This window comes from Elephantulus edwardii, unplaced genomic scaffold (assembly GCF_000299155.1).
Source record: "Elephantulus edwardii isolate Elephantulus edwardi_28Jun2011 unplaced genomic scaffold, EleEdw1.0 scaffold00006, whole genome shotgun sequence".
NCBI lineage: Eukaryota > Metazoa > Chordata > Mammalia > Macroscelidea > Macroscelididae > Elephantulus > Elephantulus edwardii.
In genome coordinates, this window is record NW_006399756.1 from 36,144,626 (window position 1) to 36,169,985 (window position 25,360).

Below are 25,360 nucleotides of genomic sequence, written 5' to 3' on the forward strand. Positions count from 1 at the left end.
ACTACCACGGCAGTGTAGTAGGATTTTAAGTCAGGGAGTGAGATGCCTCCTACCGTTTTTCTATTTTTAAGGAGTGCTTTGCTTATTTGTGGCTTTGTTCCATTCCAAATGAAGCTGGAGATTGCTTTTTCCATCTCATCGAAGAATGAAATTGGTATTTGTATTGGGATTGCATTGAACGTGTAGAATTAATGCCTTTTAATTGTGGTGTTAGAGAAGAATACAGAATATCTTGTGAACTGCCAAACCCCCCCAAAAACCAGAACAAAAAAGCAGACCAGATATGTCTTGGAGAAGGTGGAGCCAGAGTACTCTTTGGAGGCAAAGGTGATGAATCTTCATCTTACATACTTTGGGCATGTTGCTAGGAGAGGTTATTCCTTGGAGAGGGATAACATGCTTGGGAAGGTGGAGGGAAATGAAGAAGAGGAAGACCTTCAACCAGGTGGATTTATACAGTCACTGCAGCAACGGGCTTGAGGGTGTCAGAGACAGTGAGGAGAGCTCAGGACAGGACAGGATTCAGATCTGTTGTTCATAGAGTTGCCATGGATCATACTCTACTCAACTCAGTGACACCTAACAACCACCACCACAACAGTATTTACGTCTGCAGCTTCATCCTCGTCCTTACCCACCCTTCACTTCCTGTGTCTGATCCGTACCAGCCCGCATGCTGTTCTGTAAGTTGGCTTGGTCTCTCTCACTTCCTTCTGTGCCTTTGCACACTTTTAAGCAGCATTTCCTCCAGGGAGCCCTCCTTGGTACATATATATTCTTGGTACAACTGTATTTTCCTAGCCTCTTGGTTTGCTTCTAGTCTAGCACTTAACAGCTGGTGTGCATGCCTTTCTCCCCAGGATACCGAGAACGCCTTGATGTCAAGGACCTTGCTTTTCACCCCTGTATTCCAGTGCCATGTAGGGTCCCTGGAGTTCATTGCTTTACAGTAGCCAACATTTGCACAGCTCTGCCAGTGTGCTCTGCCTAAATATTCCATTTAATCTTCCCAGCAGTTTATGAAGTCAGTGCTGTTTATATCATCTCTAGTTCATAGATGAGAAGAGGAAGACACACAGAGGCTGAAGTAGCTTGTTCAAGGATACTTAGTTCATAAGTGGAAAAGGCAAGACTCAATCTTCAGTCAGTAGTCTGAGTCCAAAAGTCACATTTCAATCAAAAAGCTACACTGTCTTTCAGAATGTATGTCATCAGTAACTGGTGAGTGAATAAGTGATAACACAGAAAAAATAGACACATGATATTATCACAGAGGAGGAAGCTTGTCTTTTTATTTTCCATGGCCAGTCGGTTTGAATCCAGTTCTGTGTGTTAATACGTTATTTCTATGTAAGTTAAAGAAAGCTGGGGGTGGGGTGGGGGCGGAATTTGTCATGATTGTGTTTGCCCCTGGTTGGTGCACAGAGTTTAAGCACTTTATTCTTGACTGAAAACTTGTCAGTTCGAACCCCACAGAAGCACCTCAGAGAAGAAATCTGGTAATCTGTATCCAAATATCACAGCTTTGAAAGCCCTATGGAGAAGTCTTTCTGCACACAAGGGGTTGGAATTGATTAGATGGCAATTATCAAATCGGAGCCATAGACGTGAATGGAAACTCTTCAGAAACCACCTTCTGCACTCGGAGCTTGGTAGCAAGGCAAAGCCTTTAACAATTGATTACTAACGTTCCGCAGAGAGAGAGTGAGCAAGCAGGAGCACTGCTGGCACAGTGGTTAAGTGCCGGACTGTTAAGCAAATGGCCGACAGTTAGAACCCACCACTTACTCTACAGGGGAAATAGAACAGTCTATTTCTGTAAAGATTACAGCCTTGGAAACCCCAAGGGGCAGTTGGAGTCCATCCTGCCAAGTTGCCATCCCTTAGAATTGATTCGAATGCAGGGGGTTTTGGTTTATGTTTACAAAAAGGTCATATAAGTCCGGCTCCAAGAAGCAGGGAGTCCTGGGAACCCAAGGGCCAGCAAGACCTGAGTGAATGAGAGGTGGTGGGAATTGCGCTTCAACCCATTTATCCTCACGTGGCAGTAGTGCTTCATCTAGTTATATGGTCTCCAGGGCAGAGGCGTGTGGAAGATCAAGGCTGTGCATTGAGCATTACATGTACTTTTAAAAAGAGTGTTAAGATTGCTTTTTATCTTAGAAATGAGAGCCAATTTCATTATGAGCTTGTTCTGATGGTCAGGAGGAAATGAGACTAGACAGTATTGCATTTGGACAGTGTTGTATGAAGTCGGAAGTCCCTAGGACTTGACACTTCACAACTGTGCAGCCTTGGGCAAGCTGCTTACCTGCTGTCTCTCCTCCTCTCTGTTGGTGCACACGGAGTCCTGGGTAGTGCAGACAGTTAATACGCTGGCTGCTAACCAAAAGGCTACAAGTTTGAGTCCACCTCAAAGAAGGGTCAGGTAGTCTACTTAAAAAAAAATCAACATTAAAAACTTTGGGGAGCATAGTTCTACTTTGACATACATGAGGTCTCGAGGAGACAGAAATGATGGCGACTGATTTTCAGTGTCACTTTGAGGATTAGAAAAGGTTGCCATAGCAGACACTGAAACCGGGCCCAGTAAATCAGAAAGGCATTCTGGTGGCTTAGTCTATATGGAGTTGTGCTATTAATCCAAAGGCAGTACTGCTGGAAGTGGTTCAGATCCACCAGTGGCTCTGTTGGAGATAGATGGGCTGTCTTTCCCCATGTGATTTATAACCTCTGAACACTCACGGGAGGGTCATCTCTGTGTGAGTAAATAATAAGTACTCATAGTGCTTGCTATACTGTAATTGCAATGAATAATAAATGCTTAGCAAGAATTGGAGTCCACCACTCTAGAGAGGAGCTCCGGGTTCTTTCCTGAGATCCTTTTTAGCCTGTATTGTGATTGGAGTGTTCTGTAAGGGGTGGGTTTATTGGGTCCCCGCTCAGTACAAATCAGCTGGGCTCCCAAGCCAGCAGCAGGAGACTGTGACACTCTTGATGCTTATGTGGAAGGCCAGGGCGGATGACAGTCACCTTAACCCAAGACCCTCTGGGACAGAGTAGAACTCCATACGGCCTCCCAGGCTGTTCCCTTTCTGGAAGCTGACTGCCACATCTTTCTCCCACGGAGCAGCTAGCAGTTCGAACTGCAGGTCGTTGTCTAAGCAGCCCAGCACTTAGCTTCTTTACTACCAGGAAGGCGGGATATGGAAAGACTTTTGAAAGGCACGTCCATTATGTGTTTAAATTCAATTTTCAAAAAAGATGTCTCATGAAAGAATGTGAACTTAATCTGTTTACAAATGATCCCATCCAAGTCCATCTGATGATATTGTCTTGTGACTTTCCAAGATGTCCTTTGGCTTCTTTTCATTTTTGTTTAAAAACTAAAAAGAAAGCACAAACTGAAAGATTGAATGGCCAGGCCCTGAATACTTGGGCTCAGGGCTCTAAAGTCTGGTTGTAGCTTGTCCCAGCACCTACTGGGACGAGCTTAAGCAGAAATTACTCCCCCACAGAACACTTTGAACCTACTGCTGGGAATGTCATTGTGCCTCATGGCTGAACATAGAAAAGCAAAAGAAAATGTTTGATTTTCATAATCTTCACAAATCATACTTTCCTAATTTCATTTTCTTAATTTTCTGAGTGGTCATGTTTCAGGACAGCAGTACTGAGAGACGAGGTTGTGAGTCTGATTGAAATACTCGTTTTAAAGGGTAAAATGAAGCCGCACGAGTAAATGTTTGCCAACACTGGTATTGTACAGGGTCAGACTTAACATTGATAAAAATGTTTCTGGAGCCATTATTAGATGCTTAGTTCTGGACTTAGTATACAGACTCTGTGAAGAAGAACTCACACTAAGATTGGAGAAAAACTCATTAATATGCCAACACCACAGTGTTGCCTTCTAAAAGCAAAATTGGAGTTGCTAAGGATCTCCTCATACTTGGATCCCTGAGCAACATGCATGGAAGTAACAGATAATAAGTCAGGTGAGCTGTGTTGCATTGGGCAAAGCTTCTGGAAAGACCTCCGAAAGGGCTTTAACTTGCAGTCGAGTAAAAGTGTCTTTTTGAGAACTTTAGTGCACCTGACCCTAGCTTTGGCATTTTCACTGGCCTCATAAGCATATAAAAACTGGACAATGATTAAGGAAGACTAAAGAAGAATTAGTGCTGTTTATACCATGGGCTGCCAAAAGAACAAATCCACCTTGGAAGGTGTGCCGGCAGAATGTTCCTTAGAAGCAAGGATGACAAGTCTCTCCTACTTTGGACGTTTTCTCAGCAGGGAATAGTCGTGTTTGGTAAAGTAGAGAGTACTGAAAAAGAGGGAATCAATGAGGTGAATTGATGCAGTGACTGTTATAGTGGACTCAAACCTAGCAACAGTTAGGATGACGGTACAAGACCAGCCAGTGTTCTGTTCTGTTAGACATTGGCTCAGGATGAGTCAGAACCCATTCACAGCTCACCTAACAACAGCCGTATGCCAGGTCATACACCCGGGGACATTATGACACAAAAGCAAATGGCATCCGGCCTACATCAAGGTTGCCATTTAGTTAGCACCAAGTAGCGAAACCCACAGAGTAGATTTACAAACAGACTGCAGTTAAGTGCTAAGAAAAAGAAAGCGTGTTTAAGAAGATTGGGGAGACTAACTTGGATTGGAGGTCAGAGAAGGCCTCTCTGAGGAGGCATCATTGATGCTGAGCTCTGAAAGATGAGAAGCAGTTAATCAGTCAGAGGTAAAAAGCAAGTGTTAAGTCCCTGGAGTAGAGAAGGACTAAGAGCCACTGTTCGTAGAGTTTGGGGGTGGCAGGTGCAGTGAAGCCGAATGGCAGGCCTGATCCTTATGGGCCCTGCTAATGACTTTGATGTTCTCCTAAGGGGTCTTTCTTTTAGCACTGTTTGATTTGGTCACGATAAACTACTTTAATCAGACATTCCTGGATTCAGGCTGCTCTCCCAGAGGAAGAGCAATCCAGAACGACTGACAGTCTTAGATTAAGTTGGATCTTTCCTAGTTCCTTCTCTGCCCTCCAGCCTCCACCAACCACACTCTGCCACCCTGTGATGAACATGTGAAACACAGTGGATATGAGTGAAACACAGTGTGTATGAGCGAAACACAATGGATATGGATGAAACACAATGTACACGTATGCAAATCAATATAAAATAAAAATAATTTTTTAAGAAATTAAATGACCACAGGATCCTATTTCAAATCCTTGGGTAGTACACAAGGTTGAAGTGCTTAATTGCCATCTGAAAGACTAGATGTTCAGATCTGGGAAGAAGGGCCTTGAGAAGCTTTCTGAAACACCTGTAAAACCCACTTAACCCTGACACACACGGGGGCGCTGCGAGTCAACTCCCACTTGATGACAGCTGGGATTTTTTGGAGATTTTTTTTTTCCTCCTCCATAAGTTTCCTTTTTCAATTGAAGGGTTCTTTTTGAAAAAGACAAATAGACTCTAAGTCACAGCAAGCCAATCTTCTCAGGGACTCAGTTCCGAAAATGAGAGGCATTGTTTTCATTTGCAAGAACCTAACTCTCCCTTCTTGGCTAAAATGCTAGCAGCCTCCTCTTGCCCATATGTGACCACCTTTCCCTTTCAGTGGATGAAACAGCTTCAGCTGGGCATTGGCTTTCATCGTCTGAAAGTTAGATCTCTGGTGAACAGATAGATGATGGGAAAGCCAGAGAGGAAGGCTAGGGGTTAAGGTATCCATACTGGTTTCCACATCCCGCCACATTCCAGCAGAATTCTTCCTGATAAAGTCCTTGCACATCCGAGCTGGAAGGGCCTCAAGGATTGACTCACCTAGCTCCTCTTTCTTGGTGTCAGGGTTCTGGTGATGGGACTGGACCCCAGTGGCCACCTCACACCAGCCTTCCCAGAAGGCTTGGTGCTTACAGCTTGCTGAAGACAGCCTGGAAATTACTGCTTCTGTAAACAGCATCTCTTCACAAGGCTTAAGTCCAAGATTTTATGGCCCACTTTGTTCACACTAATGTGCCCATTGCCTGTGGGTCAGACTTCCAGAGACACCCTACGAGTTCATTTTCCTTGACCTTCAAGAGTCAGGAACCTTCTCTAGAGAGAGGTCAGAACCTTCGAGAAGTGGGGTTTTATCACCAACCTGATCCTGGGAGTCTCAGGGATTCTCATTAAGAAAGGTCTTTTAGTGTTAAAGGTTTTTTTTTTTTGTCGTTGTTGTTGTTTTAAGTCCTGGACTGACCTTGAGATGATGATAATGTTTTTATTGTTCTTGAAAGTAGCTAATTGCAACAAGTTACTCTGAGCTTAGGACCATTTCAGAATGCGTTTGAAGTTCACTCCTTGCAACAGCATCTTGCATTTACTGGCAAAGTAGTTGTACATCTGTATGTAAAATGCGATGTTTATTGAGGCCACATGCAATGCTCAGAAAGCAGATGCGTTGAATCAGGGTGAAGTCTCTCTCAGGGAGGAGTGATAGGGAATGGCAAGGGACACACTGACAAAGGAGATTAATCAGAACTGGCTTTGACAAGCACTGTGGCAATTGGACAATTAAAACAGACATGGGAGGGGAGAAGAACGAACTGGGGAGGAGGGTGGAGAAAACAGTGCAACAATGAATGAATGAAAACCCCAAATCTCTGTAAATGTTCATGAAAACTAATAAAATTTAATAATAATAATAATAAAAGAAAAAGAAAAACCTGCAGAAAATGTAAAAAAAAAAAAGCAGATGCGTTTGAAGACTTGCTTTAGTGGCCTGACTTCCCCCAAAATTCTAGGGCCTACAATTTTAGAGTAAAGGGATCCATTGACAGAGAACCACCACCCTATTGGGGATCACCTTGCCCACAGACAGGTTCTTAGTTTGGAGGAAATGAAGCAGAACTGACCCTCAGGAGGCCCCGTTTTGATGAGGAGTAGAAGCAGGTTGTCCAAGGTCTTCTGCTGGGCCCTGTTTTATCAAGACTCCAGGCTGCTTCCCTCAGCTCATAGGAGCTCTGGTGACATAGTCCACAGAGTGCTGTGTTGCTCACCCACAGGCAGCAGGTCCCTGTGGCTGGAACCCACCCGCAGCTCTGAGGGAGAAAGTTCAGAGCCTCCCAGAAAACCAGTGGGTGGTTTTGACTTTACAGCAATGAATTTGAGTCTAGTTCTCAGATCAGAGATACAGAAAGGTGAGGTAAAATGACCTCTGCTTTAAACACTCTTCCAGCTCCCCAAAGGGACATTTGGCTCCTTGAGGTTCACGTCACTGCCATCATGTGCTTATGTGATTTGGAAGTATTCTGTATTGCCTTATCGAAACACACAAGTCATGTGTGCGTGTCGTAAAATGAACAAGCAAAACAACCACTGGAGAAATGTGTAAAGGGAACACTTTAGTGTTTTAAGTATTTCTGTGCAGATACCGACTATATGAATATTTCCACAGAAGGAGGATATTTCTATACATAGGATTCTCTTTAGTCTATAGGGGTTTTAGAGACTGTCATTACTTGCTTGGGGTAAGGCACCAACAAAGTTCTCAAGAGCACAGCGATTAGGCCTGGCTCAAGGTTTAAGTCTTGACTGTCACATGTGAGCTGGATGGTATTGGCTGACTCACTTATCTTTTATAGCCCTTTTCCTAGTAACTGCGATGGGGTCTGCTTTTCCTGGTAATTGAGATGGGGCCTGATTCGAGGCCTCCTTTCTGAAAGGTTGCTGTAGAATTTTAATGGGATTATATATAGAATATATATAGTTTTTGTAGACCATAAAATATATAAGACCAAATCCAAACCGAACCCTTTTCTGTTGAATCTGTTCTGACTCATTAGAAACCCTCCCTTGGGTTTCTGAGGCTGTAAATTTTTTTTTTTTTAATTTTCTTTTTTATTTTAATGCAAGTTTACAGAGGTTTCCAGTCATTCATTGTTACACTTTTCTCCCTTCCCACCCCCTCTCCCCCAATTCACTCTTCTTGAAAAGCAAAAGAAAAACTCTTTCGTTGTTATGCAGTCCCTCCCCCCAAGTCCACTCCAGTATGTAGCCTTCATTCTGGACTCCTGTCATGACAATAATACCCAATCATATATCCCTTTTAAACAGTTCTCTCCCTTATCTGTTTCAATGCAGTATACATCATTCCTCTCCTCCTTTTCTGTCTTGCCTCATCCCCGATGTCAGTCCAGCTTTATAACAGTGGCTCTATTCAGTATTTGCCCTTTTGTGACTGAGATATTGCACTTAGCATAATGTCCTCCATGGTCATCCATTTGGCATATTTCATGAGTTCCTTGTTTTTCAGTATTGCACAGGATTTCACTGTGTGAATATACCAGAGTTTCTCTATCTATTCATTTGTTGATGAAAACTTGGGTCGTTTCCAGCTCATTGCTATTGCAAACAAAGCCACAATAAACATGGGTGTACATATAGAGCTGTAAATTTTAGTAGGGAAAGATTTCCCATGTTCTTCCTTGGGGCCATCGGTGGATTCAAACTGCCAGCCTTTTGATCATACTTTATGTGCTATGCCTTCAGGGCACCTTCTAGATAGAAGAGATTGTTATTATTTAAACTCATGATTTTAGCAGTCTTTCTTTTTGAATACTTGGATTCCTATCAGTGAATACTTCATGGCAACTTACTCATTGGTTTCCTTGGAGACAAATAGTAACAAATAGTTTGCTCTTTCCTCTTCTCTAGGTTACTCTGGACAGCAAGGCTGCCAATGCTCAATTATGTAACGGTGACTTAATCACAGCCATCAATGGGGAAGACACTAGCGCTATGACGCACTTGGAAGCTCAGAACAAAATCAAGGGTTGCCAAGGTGACATGACTCTCACCATAGTAAGGTAAGGCCTGTGGGAATGTCCATCATTTCTGAAGTTGGTGAGGGCACTCACTGCTCTCTTTTCCTCCTAATCTGTTAAGGTCCTCTAATTCCCCACTTTGTACGCTGCAGGCATGCCGAAAGGCCAGTGAAATGAGACTTGAGTGGGGCCCCCCTCCTGCTGTAAGTTAGACTGCAAGCTGCTTTCTCTATGTTATCTGCATTTTTATTGGATAGCACACTAGTTACCATTGCCATCAAGTGGACTCCAACTCATGGTGACTGCATGTGTGTCCGAATAAACCTGTGGCTTCATTGCGTTTTCAGTGGCTGAAAGCAAATACTGATTTTTCAGAAGTACAACACCAGGCCCTTCTTCTGAGGCATTTCCACACAGACCTGCACCACAACGCTACGGTTAGCAGCTAAGTGTGTTAGTCATTTTCCTACCCAGGAACTCCTTAATCCACCACAAGGAATGAAAGATTTTGATCGAGTAAAAATCAGCTGAGTTTTGTCAGACATAATGAAATGAAAGCTTCTTCCTGGAGCTATTGAAAATCCACTTAGGTTGCTGCTCCTGCCACACGTGCTGCACGGCGAATACTATGCCAGGAGGTTACCAAAACCTAAGAGAAAAACTTCTACATATTAAATAAGTACTGAGTGTAACTGTAGTGCTTCAGGGAAGGAGAGGAGGTGCTGAATGAACCTAACAGGTTGGCGAGTGAGGGGAGGACTTTAGGAGTTATAATTGGGGTCTGATTACCATTCTTCTTTCCCTTAATCTTTGATGGAGTCCTTTAAGAGCAAGATTTCAAGAGTGATTTAGTTTAACAGTAAATCGAAACAATTCCCTATTTCCTTCTGGGTTTCCCTGATGGCCTAATGGTTAAGGAACTTGTCAACTCAAAGGCAGGTCATTCAGTCTTTGAGAGAGAAAGATGGACAGTCCCTCGTGATTTACAGCCTCTGAAAACACACTGGAGGGGCATCCATGAGTCACTTCCAACTCCACAGCAAGGAATTTTGTTTTCTTTCCTACTGGATCAAATTGAGAGTCTTGATTCTGATCTTGTACTAACCTGCCCTTTAACATCTCACTAACCTTAGTTTTTGCAGATCTTTATCATGAGCCCTTTGCTCAGGTTCCTGTATGAACTGAATTTATTGCCTTCCTGTGCCTCTGCTATGTGTAAGGGGCCCTGGTGGTGCAGACAGTGAGGAGCTCAGCTGCTAACTGAAAGGTGAACCCACTTGGGGCACTGCAGGAGGACCTGGAAGTCTATTCCTGTAAAGACTGTTGTTGTTAGATGCCATTGAGTAACAATAATCCATGACACAGGATTGCCATGAGGATCAGATGTGTGACTGCACGTCAGAGCATAACACATTTCAGAACCCTATCCCATGGAACGCGATAGTGTCACTATCATTCATGTGTATTTATACGTTAGTTGTATCTAAACACACATACACACACGAAGCTCTGGTCCCATAGTGGGTAATGTGTCAGCCTGCTAATTGTAGGGTCAGTATTTTTGTTTGTTTTTTTTTTAGGGTCAGTTTTTTTAACAACGGGCAATCTCCTACCATCAAGATTTACAGCCCTACAACAAATCCCTTATCATAAGGATTTACAACAAATATCATGCTTGGGAGGGTGGAGGGACAGTGCAGGAGAGGAAGGCCCTCTATGAGGTGGATTGATTCAGTGACTGGGATAATTGGGATGGGAGTGTCAGAGACAGTGCGATTGGCACAGGACAGAGCGGAGTTTAGGGCTGTTGTACATAGGGTTGTTATGAGTCGCAAGTGACTCGATGGCACATAACAACAACAACAACAACAACAACATGTATTGTTGTTGTATGCCATTGAGTCAGAACTGACTCAGAACTGACCCTTCCTGAGGTTTTCAAAGGCTTCACATTGCACACGAGGAGATTGCCCATCTTTTTCCTGCAGAGCAGCTGGTGGATTCGAACCATGTGCTTTAGGGATGGCACTACACCCACTTCATACCATTAGGGCCCATAGTAGCACTTGTGTGTCTGTGTCTGTGTGTCTGTGTGTGTCTCTGTGTGTATGTATCTATATCTTGACTTGATGGCAATCAACAACAACAACAATATGTATCTCTATATGGAGATATATGTCTCTATATGGAGATATATATCTATATGGACATATATGTGTATGTAGATATATATCTATATGAAGATATATATGTAGATCTATATGAAGATAGATATCCATATGAAGAGATACATATCTATGTGAAGATATATCTATGTATACACACACTGCACAATCCAGGGATGCCTGAAATATTCCATGCATAATGAGACATGTTTCCATTCTTCTTAATCTGTGTTATTTATTAGCATGAATGCAACAACAGCTCTGTTCATTTGTTGCAGAACTGAACAAAGTAATAAAATCTGGTCCCCTTTGGTGACCGAAGAAGGGAAGCGTCACCCGTACAAGATGAATTTAGCTTCTGAACCTCAAGTAAGTACTTATTCTTCACAGCCACTGCTTTTCCCAGGCAGCTTCTTTTCTGCTTTTGATAATGCTCTGCACAGTCTCTTTTTTTTTGCCCCTGAGGTCTGAGGAGAAGACAGCCCAGAGAATTTGGCCCCTGCCATGGTTGGGGTCTGGCTCATGTTCAGTTCTTCCCGTAAGGAAACTTTGAGAGGAAAGAGCTGGAAAACCCCAGGCAGTGACGCCAAGGCCTAGGCTGGAAAGAGGTGGTCGGAAGGCGATAAGGGAAGCGGGTGGAAGCCTTCCTGCACGGAACAGGGTTGGCAGGACTGGAGGATAATGGAGCCACAAACAGCTCCGTATGGATTACAGATACGAGGGACTCGTACAAAAATAAGTTTGGGTTCCAAAGTCTGGAGCCTGAAAGACATAGGGGGAAACTGAGTAGTAAACCTTCTTCTCTTCCTGGTGCCCCTCCAACTGGTTACCATGAACTTCTTGGGTAGAAATTTCTATTTTTGTTATAAGTAAAAGCATGACTTCTTGTGAGACTTGATTTAGAAATTATTTAGTGCCTGATACACAGCAGATACTCAACCAGTAATTTCTAAATTTTAAATTGCCAAGTAAATGGTATAAAAATTTAGAAGTTATTGGAATAAGAGAATTATTATTAAAAAACAAGGTAGAGAGTCAGTGCATAATTTGTGAGCAAGCACATTTTCCTAGGAGGGCAGACTATTCTAAGATCCCATGTTTAGAAGTCTGTCAGTAGCTAGATTACAGATGATCGATTTCTTTCCTTCTTATTTGCATTTTTGACATTTCTTACAATGAATGAGAATTCCTTTTGAAATAAAAAAAGGAACGCAAGACAATATTTCATTTTTATGGTGAATTGATATGAAACCCCAAATGATATACAGTCGTCTTATAAAAACAGAAACTTTTATGAGGTTGAACTCAATGTATTGACCCATGGCTGTTGAATTAATTCTGTTGATTATGAGATACAGCATCCCTGTAGAACAGAGCTCTGGTGACTTTATGGTAAGGAGTTGCTCTTCTAACCCAGAGTTCAAATCCATTAGCTGCTCCCAGGGAGAAAGATGGGCAGTCAGTCTCCTCCCGTGTGATTTAAAGCCTCTGAAAACCTTCCGGAGGGTCAATCAGAAGTTGATTCCGACTCGATCCATAACAACAACAACATAGGACAGAGTAGAGCTGCCCTGTAGAGTTTTCAAGGTTGTACTATTTATGCATGTAATCTTTAAGCCATATCTTTCTGCAGAGCACCTGGTGGGTTCCAACTATAAACATTTTTAATTAGTACTAGGTGACCTAGTGCTAAGAATCTGCACTGCAATCCCATAGGCACAAGGTTTGAATCCACTCGCTGTTTCTTAAGAGAAGGATTAGCATTGTCCTGCCATGGGATTTACTGCCTCTCAAAACCCCCTGTAGGGTCAGCTCTGGTTCTGACTGGATGATACCTCAACAACTGAGTTTTTAAACACTCTGCCACCAAAGCTCCTTCTTGATTCACTGGTGTATGTACATTGAGCAGTTTATGTAGGTCATATTTTCTAAAAAATGTACATATTTTCTTAAATGGCTTGACTAGAATTTTCAGTAGTCATGTACAAATTTGCTTTTCATTCATATAGTAAAAGCCATAACTAAGAGTCCTTAGAGACACTTTGAGGATTATTTTGCATCTGACATTTCAAAGCTGAGATGAGCATATTACTCTATACAGTTCTCTCAGGAAAGTTCATAAAATGAAAAACAAGGTAGAGAGTCTATAAATTCCGTCTATAGACTTGCAGTTTTGTAGGCAACCTTAAAACAAGCCAGTTAGTTCCAGTTTATCTGGGAGCTTTCAGCCAGCTCATTAAATTGACTGTAAATGTTAAATTTTAATGTGTTAAGCTTTCATATCTCTTATTACCTGCAAGACAGGATAGTGTTTTAACTTGTATATTGGAAATCTAGTTTTTGCTTAACTCAGAGAAGCATTTGCATTTTAGTTTACTTTCTCTTTTGTTCTGTACTTGAATTTTCATCCAGAGTCTATAATTTGGTTACTATTTTCATATTTTGAAGGTTGATCGCTTTCAATTAAAAAAAAATCTTAAATACATTGAAATCTAAATTAGGTCTCTTTTTTTTTAACTCCAGAAAGTCTTTATTCTTTACACTTTTGAACAGCTGTAAATGTCAAATTATGTACCTCTAAGTTTTCCAAAATCTTCCATATCAAGTATCTTAAAAAAAAGAAAATGGAATGAAAAAGGGCAGAGTTTATGGTATGTAATAAAAAGATCTGTTAGTTCATGATATGCCAACTGACACTGCAGCTTATCTGAAGTTGGGGTAGCTACACACCTAGTTTGCATTTCCTCATTATTGAGTTTCCTTGGAAACTGATAAATAAAAAGCCCAAACAATTACCTCATCCCTTCCAGCACCCGGGCCTGACATCTGGAAAGACCAGTTTTCACAGGGGGTTAGAGATCTTCCTTTCATACACAAAACAGATACGTTCTCAAAGATTCTCTATAAAGTGAAAACCAGGATTTCCAGTCCTACTTCCCCATTGCCTTTCACTCTCATTGGAATTGTGCTTCTAAGATGAGAGAAGCCAATAAGCATTGATGAGATAGCTGCAGTGTGCCAGGCACTGTGCTTGGCATACTTGGGTGTCACAGCAAGTTCCTGTCTTCATTTTAAAGATGCGAGAAATGGGCTCTGAGAGATTAATACTTTTCAAGGCCGAACACAGTGGCTTGGGAAACAGAAAAAGAACTCATCTCTGTACTCAGCACCCCATGCTGTTCTGGGGAATTTCGGTGGAAATGGAGGAGGAGATATTTTGATCTTGGCTGTAGCTGTGGCCTCTATCCCACAGGGCATTACTACAGACAGAAGTACCAGGCTGCCCATCCATAATTGGCTGCACAGTCGTCACTCTGACCACAGCCTCATTGATGACTGTGTATTATTCCTTTGGGTAGTTATATAAGAACATAACCATTTTTTGAATATTGCTGATATTTTTAGAGTTGTGAGGGTTTTTTTTTTTCTCTTCTTCTTCTTAACTAATTATGCTTTTGTCTATGGTCTGTGTGGACATTGCTTTTGGACTTAGCTTTTGGGTCCTAGAGATAGACAGTGTCACCTGACTGTAATTTTTACAGAAAAAAAATTACTGATTCTGATCTGTTGAAGAAAAACCTTAATTATAAACTATTTTCTGTCTTTTCTTGGATTGTTATTTCTTATGTATAATATTTTCTGTTGCCTGTATATGATTTGAAGATTAGTAAAATTTGAAGGAAAAAATGGAGTAACAGAATAGGAAGTTTTGTGAAGGCAATTATCCTGGACCTGAGCATTTAAGAGAGGTGAAGTTTCAGAAAGCTTCTTTTTTTTAAAAATTTTTTTATTTTTTTTGTGCATGTACTGTCAAATCAGATCTGACTGGTACAGGAGGAAATTGTCCCTCCTTCTCCAGCAGAGCATCTGGTGGATTTGAACCGTGTACCTCTGGGATTTGCAGTACAGCTTCTTGCCACTAGGCCACCAGAGCTCCCCTTTCAGAAAGCTTCTTGAGGAACACAGAAAAGGGATGTTTGTTGACGTTAGCAAAGAAGTCCTTGGGTGATGTAAATGGTTAACTCTTTTTGTTGTTAACCAAAAAGATTGGAGGTTTAAATCTACCTAGAGGCACCTTGGAAGAAAGGCCTGGCAATCCACTTCCAAAAATACCAGCCATGGGAGAGAGGAACTCTTATATGTTGTTGGTGGGATTGTAAAGTGGTTCAACCACTCTGGAAGGCGGTTTGATGTTTCCTCAAAAAGCTGAACATGGATTGGCGAGCTCTGGTGGCATTGTGGCAAGAAGCTACACTGCAATCCCTGAGGTGAACCATTTGAATCCACCAGATGCTCTGCTGGAGAAGGAAGGACAATCTTCTCCTGTACCAGTCAGATCAGATTTGATGGTATACACAAAAAATAATAAAAATAATTTTTTTTTAAAAAGCTGAAATAGACATTCCACATGACCTAGCTATTCTGCTGCTTATAATATATACCCCCAGAAAATGAGAACTAAAGCACAAATGGAGACTTGTACAATGTTCATAACAGCGTTATTCACCATTGCAACAACATGGAAACAGCCCAAATGTCCAACCACAGACAGTAGAACAGATTGAGACATTATGGTCCAGTCACATGATGGAATACTGTGCAGCATGCAGGAGCAATGATTTTGTAAATGACTACCTAACTTGGGAGGAACTAGAGAGCATTATGCTAAGTGAACTAACTCAATCTTATAAGGACAAATAATGTATAAGACCATTATTATAGAAATAGATAACTAGTTAAACATGTATGAGAATCCAAGGGGGGGGAGCAGAGGGGTGAGAATGGACAGGGATGGTGGTGGTTAATCATAGGGTCATACAATTGGATGGGTAGAGGGGAGGGGGAAGGACAAAGGGAAAGATCTGGTGTGAAACACAATGTATACAACCTTTCTAAGTAAAATAAAAATTTTAAAATAAAAAATTTTATTTTAAATTAAAAAGCCCAAAACAATATGAGCCATGGAACATCGTGTACATGCTATGCAGCATGGCTATACTTGGACACACATGGGGTTGCTGGAAATTGGAATTGATACAGTGGCAGCTGGTTAAGCCATGGATTGATCCAGAAACACTTTGTAGAGAACTCACAGCTAGCAAGTCAGAAGTGACTCCCTGCTGTCCCCTAAGCTGGTTTTCTGAGGCTGTAAATTGCACGGGAGAAAATTGTCACTGGTGGATTCGAACCACTGGAGAGTTAGTTGTGCAGCTGCCTGTCAGAACACCAAAAAGCAGTGATTTTTTTTTTATTTAAAAAAACAAAATGGTTAGTTAGGCGAAAAAAACCCAAAGGATGTGTTTTTAAGAGGCCAGGAGATAAAGAAGCTGTAGCTGTTATTCACCAGACTCCTAGCAAATCCAGGGTGGGGGTGGGATGTGCCTTCTCAAATTACAGAGGAGCAGGAATGAAGATAGAGGAACTCAGAGTCCATTTCTGCAGCTCCTTTGGGCTCCGCCCTGTAACAGGTAACCCCCTTCTCTCTGATTATAGCTTTGTTGCTGTCCAGCTCAAACAAGCCCTTCTTTCTCTTAACCCATTTCTGCCTGAGTAGGGAGAGCTACGTGCCTCTTAAGCAGCTGCTTCACCTTGGACCACAACAACCGTTTTTATCTCGCTTGTCTGACCCTGTTCAGTTCTGGGGAATTTATCTCCTCTTGTTATCACTGGGACTGAAGGGACTTTGCAAGTTCCTCTCCTCCTGGTACCATAATCCTTTTGGAATGTGCCCTAGAAAGAGCTTTTAGCTCTGATTTGGATCCTGTCAGCCTGAGATATCCAGGGGTACCCTGCTTAGGGATCACCAGTAGAGATTAGACCAATCTTGGGTGTGAACCTACACACTTGTCCATTTTAGGAGACTTCACAGCTATGGTGGTGTGTCTTAGTGGGAACTTAAGAGTCTTGCATTTGAAATGTAGTGTGGAATCAGGGCCATAGGTCTGTAGCTTGGCTCCTGCATCTCACTCTCTGGCCCTCAGCCTGCACTATCAGTTGGAAGCCTCCTCTTGACTTCCCCTCTGGTCCTTGCCTGCAGGAAATCTTACACATAGGAAGTGCCCACAACCGAAGCGCCATGCCCTTCACTGCCTCGCCCGCCTCCAGGGTCATCACCAACCAGTACAACAACCCAGCTGGCCTCTACTCTTCCGAAAACATCTCCAATTTCAATAGTGCCTTGGAGTCCAAGACTGCAGCCAGCGTAGAGGAGACAAATGGCAGAGCGTAAGTAGAGCTGGGGGCTCAGCCCTGGGAGGTGAGAACCTGGAGGAAGATGGAATCACCACCTGGGAAAGCAAAGGTCCACATCGATGAGCTGGTAGCAAATAATGTATGTGTTAAATTTATTTTTTTTTTTGCCTGCTACGCCCTTCTCCCATCTCATAAGAATGCTGTGTTTTTTAGAATAGCCACTGGGAAAAATAAATTAGCGTAATGCCCTTATGAAAATATGCATAGAGGGAGTGGCTGGCAAAAACAAACAAGAAATGATATAGTGTCATTTGCTTAATAGCCATTTCCCTCATCTATACAGATGGAGTGTTGTTGTTAAGTGCCGTCAGTCGCAGGCGACTCATAGCGACCCTATGAAGGAGACATACACAGATGGAGTACTATACTCTGTATTCATTTCCCTCATCCAGATAGAGAAAGACCACACAGCTCGTAGGACTGTGGTCAAAATAAAATGTAAACAGTGCAGTGCTGCATCACAGAAAAACTAATTGATGAATCACTGAGCTCTCTTGCCTGATATCTTGTGATTGACCATACCTTTCCCTGGCAGCGCTGTGACATCGTGAGAGAAATTCGTTAATGTTTATAGTTGGGATATAGTTGAGGGAAATCAGTAGCTTCTCCTTGTGTTCACCATCTGGTTGAAGTGAAGGAGATTACTTCATGATGCATGTGTTTGGTGAATTAGGGTTTATGTCCCCACTTCAAGGTGACCAGAAGGCATAGAAGGTAGAGATTTCCATAAGGACAGAACTATCTCTCACAGGGCTCAGAGCTGGGAGCAGAGGCAGCTGAACCAAGGGCTGCGGATACAAAGGGTGGAGACTGAGGCAGCATCTTCTCATGCCTGGGAAGTGGGTTCGTCCTGTTGCAGACCATTTGGTTGTAGCAGCCTTTGGAAGTCTCTTCCACATCTGCCCCGCTGGGGTGCCCATCCTCTGCTCCATTGCAAACTCTTTGAGGATAAATCCAGAAACAGCGGGAATAGCAGCAGTCTGTAGCAAAGGGGCTGGGTTTGAGGAGAGTAAGAGATGAGCCAGATCTCTGTGAGTGAAAAGGGGTTGCACTAGGCCAGGAGTTGCAGCAGGCCAGGAGTTGCAACCTCAGATGCTCAGAGGTGACAGGATAAGGAAATGGGGGTGGAGCTCTGAGTGTGATTGGAGGAACAGAGAGGCCCACTGGGGGGACTGGAGAGTGTGTGTCCTGTCCAGAGAGAGATTGCTCTATGAACCAGCCAGATTGGCACGTTAGGGCTAGTGGTCCTGTGTAGCACACTTAAGTAGATGGTCATTGAACAAGAGGAAGACCCTTGAGGAGATGAATTCACAGAGCACCTGCAATAAAGGACTTAAGTACAAGGTTGTGAGGATGGCATAGGATCAGGCTGGGTTTCATTCTGTTGGACACGAGGTCACTACGTGTTGCAGCCAGTTGGATAGTACCCAGTAATAACAGTGTGATAAAGCAGAAGTCAGAAGCCTCTTTTTATCTGGAATTTCAGCCTGTAAATGCGATGAGCCACATTTGTTTGAAAATACCATGTGGACGGACCAGACTTGTGTCATCTCTGAGTTCCTAACTGGGGTTCTCAGAACTGGAATTCACTCTGAAGGTCGTTTTGCCTTTCAATTTCTCCCCAGTTCCCCTTTCACAAGACTCTGCCTGGCTTTTAGGATGATTATGTTATAAATGAATTGCTTCAGGTGTGAGTTCAAAAACTCAAAACTCACTGCTGTTGAGTAGACCCTGACTCATAGTGAGCCCCCATTGGATTTCTGAGGCCTCAGATCATAGCAGGAGGAGACTGCCCGTCTTTCTCCATCAGAGCTGCTGTTGGATTCTAACCATCAGAGATGGAGGTGTTCAGCCTTTGGGCTAGCAGAACAGTTCCCTGTGAACTACGCCACCAGAGGGGATAAAGAACTAGAAGGTTCCAAATTAGTTACATGTTTGTAAAAGCCTGTTGTGGAAATCGCTCTCCAGAGCTTGAGTCAACCCGACCCAGAGAGAGAAACAGACAACTATTAGGCTCTTCTTGCGTACAGACTCCTTCCCTGTGCTGTGAGGGCTCTGTGATCACCTTAACATTTCCTAAACACTAGCATGTAAGAGGAACAAAGACTGTTTTTGTTAGATGACTTTGGCTATTCAAGATGTACTGGTCACTGCAGGAGCCCTGTTGGCACTGATGGCAAAGCGCTTGACTGCTAGCCCAAAGGTGAACTGACTGTCATACCCCCTCACCCCCGTGGTTGTATGGGAGAAAGACCTGGCAATGCAATTTTGGTTTTTGGTTGGTTTTTTTGGTTTGGGGTTGTTTTGTTTTTTTTTTTTTAAATCTAATAGTCTTTTTTTTCCCCTCCTACTAGTTTATTTACAAAATTTGAATACAAATTTGAACAAATTCTTTAAATTCCCTCAAACCGGCCCCCCCCATCAAATTGTATGTGGCAGTGTGCTTTTGTAAAGATACTCATTGCTGATCAGTCAGAACTGCCTCACAGCTGACCCTCCCTCAGGTTCCTGCCTCATAGGGCAGCTGTCCTCTCTAACACATGGGGTTGCTCTGGGTCAGAACTGACTCGATGGCACCTGACAGCAACAAAGGGCATTAACATTTCATCACAGTAACCAAAGCCAAGTGGCAAATAATGTTGTTTCTTCCCCCACCCCTACCAAACTTCTGGTACCTCTGAGTCCTTACTGTAAGGCTTGAGATACGGTGCCTTTTAAGGTGAGTTGGGGACACACAGAGGATGCTAAGGCTCTCCCTGCACACACCTTCACGGGAGGCAGCTCCCCTGTCAGGCCGGCCACTAGCTCACAGTGGAGACACAGAACTGTTCCGCCTTTCTGTTACTTTGGTGCTGGCGGAGGCTGAGAACATGACCCTCCTCACTGTCCCAGAGTGGAATGTTCTGTGATCTGGATTTAATATCCCAGGAAATGACACATTCTTAATTGAAAGAGCTGCTTTGCATGGAAAAAAGTCTTTGCTTGGGAAGTATTTTTAGTATGGCCGTGGCTGTTTTTCCTTCATTAATATCATTTTTCTTCTCTCTTTGCTCCTTCCCCTTTCCCCAAGTTGAAATAAGTAAATCTCAAACTGTCTGGAGACCGTGCAGCCTTGACTTCAGCCTCAGACCCCTCCAGATGCAGATTTAGTGGCGGCCACGGAGCCTTTATCAAAGATCTCCTTCCTGGTGTTTCCAGTACAGGGGACCCGGCCTCTGCTCCTTCCCAAACTCTGTGAGGAATGAATTAATTGAGAAACTAGGAGGAAATCAACAGCCTGCAGCAAGGGAGCTGCCCACACCTGCGGTGTGCTGCCGCGGGGTCCCTGTTGGCGGATGTGCTCCTGCACGGACGCTTGGATTTTCCAGAGTGCTTCTGCAAACCCAGCAGCGGCAGTGGCTTTGCTTACTCCGTCAGCACTAGCTCCCACAGTCTCGCTCTCCCTCACTGTTTAGTCTGTGAATTTTGCCGCTGAGGTTCCAGAACTGGCTCTCCACATGCTTTGTGTCTGAAGTCATCCCTGATTCCCTAGGGCTCACTCTGCCTTTTCTTTGCCCCCTGCCCTCCCCAGCACCACGGTAGGGTGTGTGACTGACTGTCTTGTAGAACTGTCCAGAGCCAAGCAAGCCTTCCAGTCTGATAAGGACACAGAGGATCCCTCTGCCTCTTGTCCAGCACACACACAGCCTGCGGCTGCCCTTTTCCTGTGGGTCAGTTCAGTCTAACAATCATTTATTGACTATTCAGGTACCAGGTAGAAGAGAGAAACGCTGCTGAATTCAGTGGAAGGCCAGCACCTGTCGCCTGACCTCTTTGAGCTGAGTTTAGGGCCTTTGGAGGCTGAGGGGAGCTGCCGCACAGTCCTGTTTGGCTAGTGTAGTCAGTTAAGTGCTTGACTACTAACCAACAGGTTGACTCTTCAGACCCACTCAGATGCCTCCAAAGAAAGGCCTGGTGATCTGCTTCTGAAAGACCATAACCTTGGAAATCTTAGGGAGTGCACTTCTGCTCTGCACGTGAGGGGTTGCCATGATATGGAACCTACTCAGTGGTGGCTACTTTGATTTTAGGGCTTTCAGGGCCTAGGGGGTATGGAGAGGGTTGCACTACCAACCCCAAAGCAGGCAGTTAGTTCGAATGCACCAGCTGCTCTGAGGAAGACAGACAGTCCATCTCGTCTGATACGATTTACAGCCTCCGAACACCCGCAGAAGACCTGTGAGTCACTGCTGACTTGATGACAATGAGTTGTTGCCCCCCGAGTTTGGCATTTTGGTCATTTTTCTGTGTATTCGGGGCCTAGATTTATTTATGTGATGCTGCCTGGTACTTTACTCAAAGTTCAGGCTGTGTGTTCTACAAGGGCTTGAGTTTGGATTCCAGTGTCTCCTTTTACTACTGTGTGGCCATAAGTATACCATAGAACTTCTCTGAAACTCAGTCTTCTCCTCTCTGGAGTGGAGGCAATACCAGCAGCCTGACCGCCAGGTTGATGAGAGGAGCTCATGAATTGGGTATAAAGCATGTAGCCCAGTGACTGAGCTGCTGGGGAGCACTCAGCAAATACAAGTTATTTCATCATTGAAGCCTTTAAATTGTGGTGGTAGCAAAAAGTATTGAAAAGAACGTCTCTCTTGTAGGAAGTGTAACCGGGGTGCTCCTTGGAGACAAGGGTAGTCAAACTCCATCATACATACTTTGAGCATGTTGACAGGAGGCTCCAGTCCTTGGGGAAAAAGACATTATATTGGGTCAGAAAAAAGAGAGGAAGACCCTCAGTGAGTCGATCGATATAGTGACGGCTTGAGCATGATGGGGTCCTAAAGGCTAGTGTTTTTTTTTCCTTTTTGTTTTTTACTCAGTCCTAAGTATTTTATTTAAGAACAAAGTGAGGCTTATTTTAGTTAAGATGAGGTGGGGATTAATTATCAAGAGCAATCACTGAACTCTACCTTTTCTCTCAAACCAGTTACCCCAAATTTCACTCCTTTCAGATTCTCCTTCCCCCCTCAAATTTCTTCCTTCCTTAGTGAATTAGGAACTTAAACCAAAAAGCCCTAGTACAAATACCAGGGCTATTTCCAAGTTTCCCCTTTCCTCTGCCACCCCTTCCTGGGAAGAACAGGCACTTCATTCAGTTGGAATGCATGGGAGAGCTCCCATGAGAGACCTGGAGAGGGGCAACAGCTTCCCTCTCAGGGAAAGGGACCAGGGAGTACAGAGTAGTAAAGTGAGGGCCTTCTTAGCCTGGGCTACCAAAATGGGTCCCTGGGGCCAGAGGAAAAGGCCCTGGTCCTCCTGGGAGAGGAGAGCCAGCAGGCGCAAAATCCTCTCGTTGGGAATAGTCACCACCAGATCGTTTGCCCTTTTGATACCAGTTACAGAATCACACACAGACCACATCCTTCTCAAGGCCAAGTGGCTGGGCCATGTGCTTGGTCTGCTGCAGGGTGGGTTTGGGACACTGCAGGATCAGGCTCTCCAGGCTGCCTCTCACTCGGGTCTCAGTGCTTGTCTGCTTGCTTTTTCGGGCCTGCTGCTGGAGAGTCTCTGTTTTGCCTCCTAGAAGTTTTCATTGTTGTCTCCCTCCTCCACCCACTTCTGTAGCAGGAGCTGCATCTTAGACATGTTCTTGAAACTAAGCCGCAGAGCCTTGACAGATGGTTGTTTGGCTAAACACCTTCCCAAAGAGAACTCCCAGAGTGAGCCCCACATCAGCTTGGGTATACCCCAAGGTGATTCTCTTTTGCTTTCCAAATTTAACAAACTCTTTTTGAGAAAGCGCCACACCGCCTTCCACAGTGGTTGCACCATTTTACTCTTCCACCAACAGTGAATAAGGGTTCCAGTTTCTCCACAACCTTGCCAGCATTTGTTGCTTGCTGTTCCGTTAAATTTTGCTATTTTTACTGGGGTGAGATGGTATCTCATAGTTGTTTTGAATTTAACAAACTCTTAAAGAGATCTTTTTGCCGAGTTTTGATGTTCTTGTCTTCAATCTCATCTGACTTCTTGTCCACTTTCGCAGAAGGGGGAGCAGCGCTGGATTTAGGGAAGGCCCCCTCAGAGCTGCTCACCACCCCAGCCCCCACCTCTCTCTCTGGACGAGGAGTCTCAGGGCCACCTTGGGGCAGTGGCCCCAAGCCAACTTGAGGTCCACCGTATGCCATGTCTCTATAGAAATTGTACAGCAGGGGGCATGCAGGAATGCCCCAGAACTCAGCACTGGGTCCAATTCCTGGCCCACCTGAGGCACCTTGTAAGCTCAGCCAGGCTCGGGGGTCAGCCTAGCCTGAGTTTGGCCCAGTCTTTCCTCATCCTTCATCTCCACCTCCTGGTGGGGGCAAAAGGGCAAAGTCGACAGTCAGGGATTGTGCCATGGAGAAAGAAGGCACCCCAAGCCGGGGGCTTCAGGAGAGAAGGGTGCTTGGAGGGGCTTCTCCAGACTCCCTAAGGCTAGGATTTGATCTGTGGTTCATAGAGTCACTATGAGTCAGAGCCTACTGGGTGACCTCTAGCAACAACACTGACATAACTGCCCATGAAGAGCTCTGATCCATCATTTCTGATTATTGGGGGTCCAGAAGAATGGAAGCATGTAGACAACCATTGTGGACAAGGGTTTGCTGTGACACGCATCAACTTCTCCTTCCTCACAGGCATGGTGTCAGTTTAGCCAGCCAGCCAGCATAATCCCTCACGTTCCTGACAGAGTGGTTGCCTCCTCATGGAGTTCCCCTAGCCACCACATCAGTGTCTGGAGATTTGTTCTGCCAATGGGTATTCTTGGGCATTCCTTCAAGCACAAGCGAGGCAGGTTTCTGTGCAGGTGCAGGAGAGGGAATAAAGGAATGCATTGTTCTCTGTTCAGATGATGTCAGAGGGGTTCTATTAACTCTGACTCAGCTGGGTTGAATAAAACCTCTACCTTGCAGGTGGCTGATTACTTGCCTCAAGCCAGCCATGCCCACAGCTCTGGTGTCTGAGTGCCCTCCCCCTCTCCTCCAGGGACCCATCATTACGCCTCTGGTTTCTTATCACCTGTCCAGTGTCTGGCCCTTTGAAGACTGACATTTGGAGGGTATTCAAGGACAGGCTTCACTTCCAGAATTTATTGCACAGGGAAAGTTTCCCAGGATTGCAACTCTTTGGGTGAATATTGGAGTAAGCAGACCGAGACAGCACAGACCCAGGGTCTCATGCCTCAGGATCAGATTTCTTTTTGCCATACATTGTGTGTTTTCCAATTCCTTTCTTTTTTTTCTGATTTTAAAACTGAAATTTAATTGCATACCATATTGGTCAGAGGAACTACTTTGTATGATTTCAGAGTTTATAATTTATCATCTGTATTCCCACCCATGCAAATCCAAACACTGAAATCTCCTCTGTGTTGATTGTGTTGATTCTAGGTGGTGGTTTCATTGTTAAGTGCCATCGAGTTGGAACTGACTTATAGCTGACCTTCCACTGGGTTTTCAGGGCTGTAAATGCCATAGAAGGAGCTTACCTGTCTTTCTCCTTTGGTGGATTTGAACCTACCAAAGTTGCCTTTTGCAACTTTTTTTTTTTCTATTGTGTGTTTGCTTTCTTTTTTTTCAATTTTTAAAATTTTATTTTAATAATTTTTTTAATAATTTTCATGAACATTTACAGAGATTTTGGATTTCCATTCATTCATTGCAACTTCTTAACCACTAGGCTACCAGATTAACTGTCACGATTTGGAGGAAAAGATTTTTTTTTTAAATCATGAGTTGTAATTGACTCAACAGCGCGTAACAACAACCCCAGTTGAGCTATTTTAAAGTTTGCAATACATAAAAATTCACATGATGTGTAAAAAATAATGTAGAGAAACCCCTTTACAGTCCACTCAGTTTCATAGCTTCCTCAGTAACCTCTTGAAAATCTGCAGAACAGTATGGCAACCAGGATGTAGACTGGTGTCCTAATAGAAAGGAGCTGAACTGCCAACCTGAAGACAGGTGGTTCGAATCTAACAGCTGCTCCTTGGGAGAAAGATGGACAGTCTCCTCCTAGGCAGTTTACAACCTCTGAAAACCACTGGACGGCCAGCTATGAGCTGGTTCCAACTCAAAGGCGCACAGTAACAACA

The 25,360-nt window shown here is 43.8% G+C and overlaps 1 protein-coding gene and 1 pseudogene across 1 annotated transcript in view; one reads left to right on the forward strand and one right to left on the reverse strand.

Moving 5' to 3' along the window:
• Positions 1 to 25,360, forward strand: part of PDLIM1 (PDZ and LIM domain 1) — a 54,588-nt gene that overhangs the window by 15,617 nt on the left and 13,611 nt on the right. Inside the window, exons 2-4 of the mRNA XM_006880211.1 lie at positions 8,715 to 8,866; positions 11,268 to 11,358; positions 17,027 to 17,214. Coding sequence (XP_006880273.1) covers positions 8,715 to 8,866; positions 11,268 to 11,358; positions 17,027 to 17,214 — 431 coding nt within the window. The remainder of the gene's footprint in view (positions 1 to 8,714; positions 8,867 to 11,267; positions 11,359 to 17,026; positions 17,215 to 25,360) is intronic.
• LOC102858531 lies at positions 22,376 to 23,621 on the reverse strand (annotated as a pseudogene).